This window comes from Chiloscyllium plagiosum, unplaced genomic scaffold, assembly GCF_004010195.1.
Source record: "Chiloscyllium plagiosum isolate BGI_BamShark_2017 unplaced genomic scaffold, ASM401019v2 scaf_90964, whole genome shotgun sequence".
NCBI lineage: Eukaryota > Metazoa > Chordata > Chondrichthyes > Orectolobiformes > Hemiscylliidae > Chiloscyllium > Chiloscyllium plagiosum.
The window spans coordinates 5,127-7,804 of NW_025202394.1; the positions used below are offsets into that span (position 1 = coordinate 5,127).

The 2,678-nt window shown below is 53.7% G+C and overlaps 1 protein-coding gene across 1 annotated transcript in view; it reads right to left on the reverse strand.

The window, feature by feature from the left end:
* The window catches only part of LOC122546218 (keratinocyte-associated protein 2-like), a 6,477-nt gene extending 3,827 nt beyond the window's left edge, over nt 1–2,650 (reverse strand). Inside the window, exon 1 of the mRNA XM_043685008.1 lies at nt 2,284–2,650. Coding sequence (XP_043540943.1) covers nt 2,284–2,620 — 337 coding nt within the window. The 5' untranslated portion in view covers nt 2,621–2,650. The remainder of the gene's footprint in view (nt 1–2,283) is intronic.
* Nucleotides 2,651–2,678: the final 28 nt, after the last annotated feature.

Here is a 2,678-nt window from a genome sequence, read left to right on the forward strand (position 1 = left end):
CTATAAGGTCACCCCTCAGCCTCCGACGCTCCAGGGAAAACAGCCCCAGTCTGTTCAGCCTCTCCCTATATCTCAGATCCTCCATCCCTGGCAAAATCCTTGTAAATCTTTACTGAACCCTTTCAAGTTTAACAACATGCTTCCAATAGGAAGGAGACCAGAATTGCACGCAATATTCCAACAGAGGCCTAACCAATGTCCTGTACAGCCGCAACATGACCTCCCAACTCCTGTACTCAATACTCTGACCAATAAAGGAAAGCTTACCAAACGCCTCCTTCACTATCCTATCTACCTGCGACTCCACTTTCAAGGGATATTCTTGTTTCTGCTCACTAACCTTTCGCCATCCCTGCCCCCGATTTCACCCACCCCCCCGCAAGATCCCTCTGCCTCTCCGTGACCCCCTCCCACCCTATTTAGATAATCCAACAAACCAAATTGGAAACAAGAACAGAGAATGTGCTGGAGAAACTCAGCAGGGCTGTCCTTTACCAAGATGGATGCAATGACTTGGACTTTCCTTTACCAGGGTGGTGTAATGCGTGGGCTTTCCTTTACCAAGATGGCCCGTACTGCAGCAAAAGGTCAGGCTTTCCTTTACCAGGGTGGTGTAATGCCTTTCGTTCCTTTGCCAAGATGGCCGACACTGCAGCAAAAAGAGCAGGCCTTCCTTTACCAAGATGCCTCAGAGAGAGAGAGACACACACAAAAGTTAACGCTTTTGGGAGTCTGCTGAACTCTGGCTCTGATGGAGAACAAGACTGGGAACCAAAACATCCGTTCTGGCGTGTCTCTCTCTCTCTCTCTCTCCATGGATGCTGCCGGATCTGGTGAGTTTCTCCAGCAATTCCCAACCAACTGGGAACATTCTCCCACCAAACACCCTGTTTTATTACAGAGCCTTGCCTATAACGTAATCTCGATCCCTCAGAGCACACTCTGGGGCAGACGACTGACTGACAAAGTAGGCAAAGGTTGCTGGGAATGCAGGGGTGGGGGGGGGGGTCGGGGGGCAGGAAAGGTGGAGCTGATGCATCAATAAGGTCAGCCATGAGATTGCACGGGACTCAATGGCCTCTACCTGTGGCTAATTCCTCTAAGCTCCGGGTAATATCAGTGCTACACAAATGTCAGGCGATGACCATCTCCATTGGGAGAGAATCTCACCATCACCCCCTTGATGTTCAATGGTGTTACCGTCACTGAATCCCCCCCCTCCACTATCAACATCCTGGGGGCTCCCGTTGCCCAGAAACTGAGCTGGACCCAGCCCCATATAAACACAGCGGCTCCAAGAGCAGGTCAGAGGCTGGGGATTCTGCAGCGAGTAACTCCCCTCCCTACTCCCCCTCTCCCCCACCCCAAAGCCTGTCCCACCATCGACAAGGCACGAGTCAGGGGGGTGAGGGGATACTCACCACTCGCCCCTGGGGGGGGGCAGCTCCGACAACACTCGAGGAAGCTCGACACCGTCCAGGGACAAAGCAGCTCCCCCACCCACAACCCCTCTCGCGCAATTGGTACCACACCCACTCCCTCCAACCCCTGACGCTACAGATCCTTGCCGATAACATAACCGGGGCAGGGGGGGGTGGGGGGGTGGGATCGATGTTGTTATTTGCAAGACTCTGTCACAAATGAGGTATTCGGTGGGAGAAGGCTCCCAGTTGGCTGGCAATTGCTGGAGAAACTCAGCAGATCCGGCAAGGACCTTCTACGAGACCCACCGCAGCAAGGCTCCTGAGACAGCACCTTCCAAACCAGTCACCTCTAACCCCTTGGGGGGGGGGCAAAGGGGCAACAGATGCATGGGGTCCACCAGCCACCTGCAAGTTCACTATCCAAACTCCCCCTCAACATCGTCCTGATTTGGAAATATATTGGCCGTTCCTTCAGGGTCATCCAACTGCTCCCTGCAGCGTGGGCCATCTTGGTTAAGGAAATCACAACCTCTTGCCGCAGTGTGGGCCATCTTGGCAAAGAAGAGCCTCACTTCTCACTGTAGGGTCAGCCATCTTGGTAAAGGATCACCAACACCTCAGTGCGGTGTGGGCCATCTTGGTAAAGAAGAGCCTCACTTCTCACTGTAGGGTCAGCCATCTTGGTAAAGGATCACCAACACCTCAGTGCAGTGTGGGCCATCTTGGCAAAGCACAGCCCACCCTCTCACCGCAGGGTCGGCCATCTTGTCAAAGGATAGCCAACATCTCACTGCAGCGCATGCCATCTTGGTAAAGGGAAGAGTCCATCGCCAACACTGGAGATCACCATCTTAGTAAAGGAGCGGCCCCCACTGCTGTGCGCCATTTTTGGACAGGAATGCCCCACCGCCTACTCTGGTGTGTGCCATATTGGTAAAGGTTGGGTGAAAAGTACATTTGCATTTTGAAGGTATGCTAAAGGATACAGTCAGGGAGAACAGGAAGAGGATGGATCCCAGGAATCCTCCGAGGATGGTCAGCCACTCCGAGGAAGCAAGCTGCCGGCTGTACATCTGCATCCCAGCAAAAAGCAGGAGGCTGAGGAGCGAGGAGAGAACGAGGGAGGAACCCGAGCTCACAGCTGCAAACCAACACCAAAGGGTTAATATCGGAGCCTGTCTGAAACACACAGCCATCGCTTCCCATTCTCAACCTCACACAGAGGGTCAGCGCTGAGGGAGTGGGTGCTGTCGG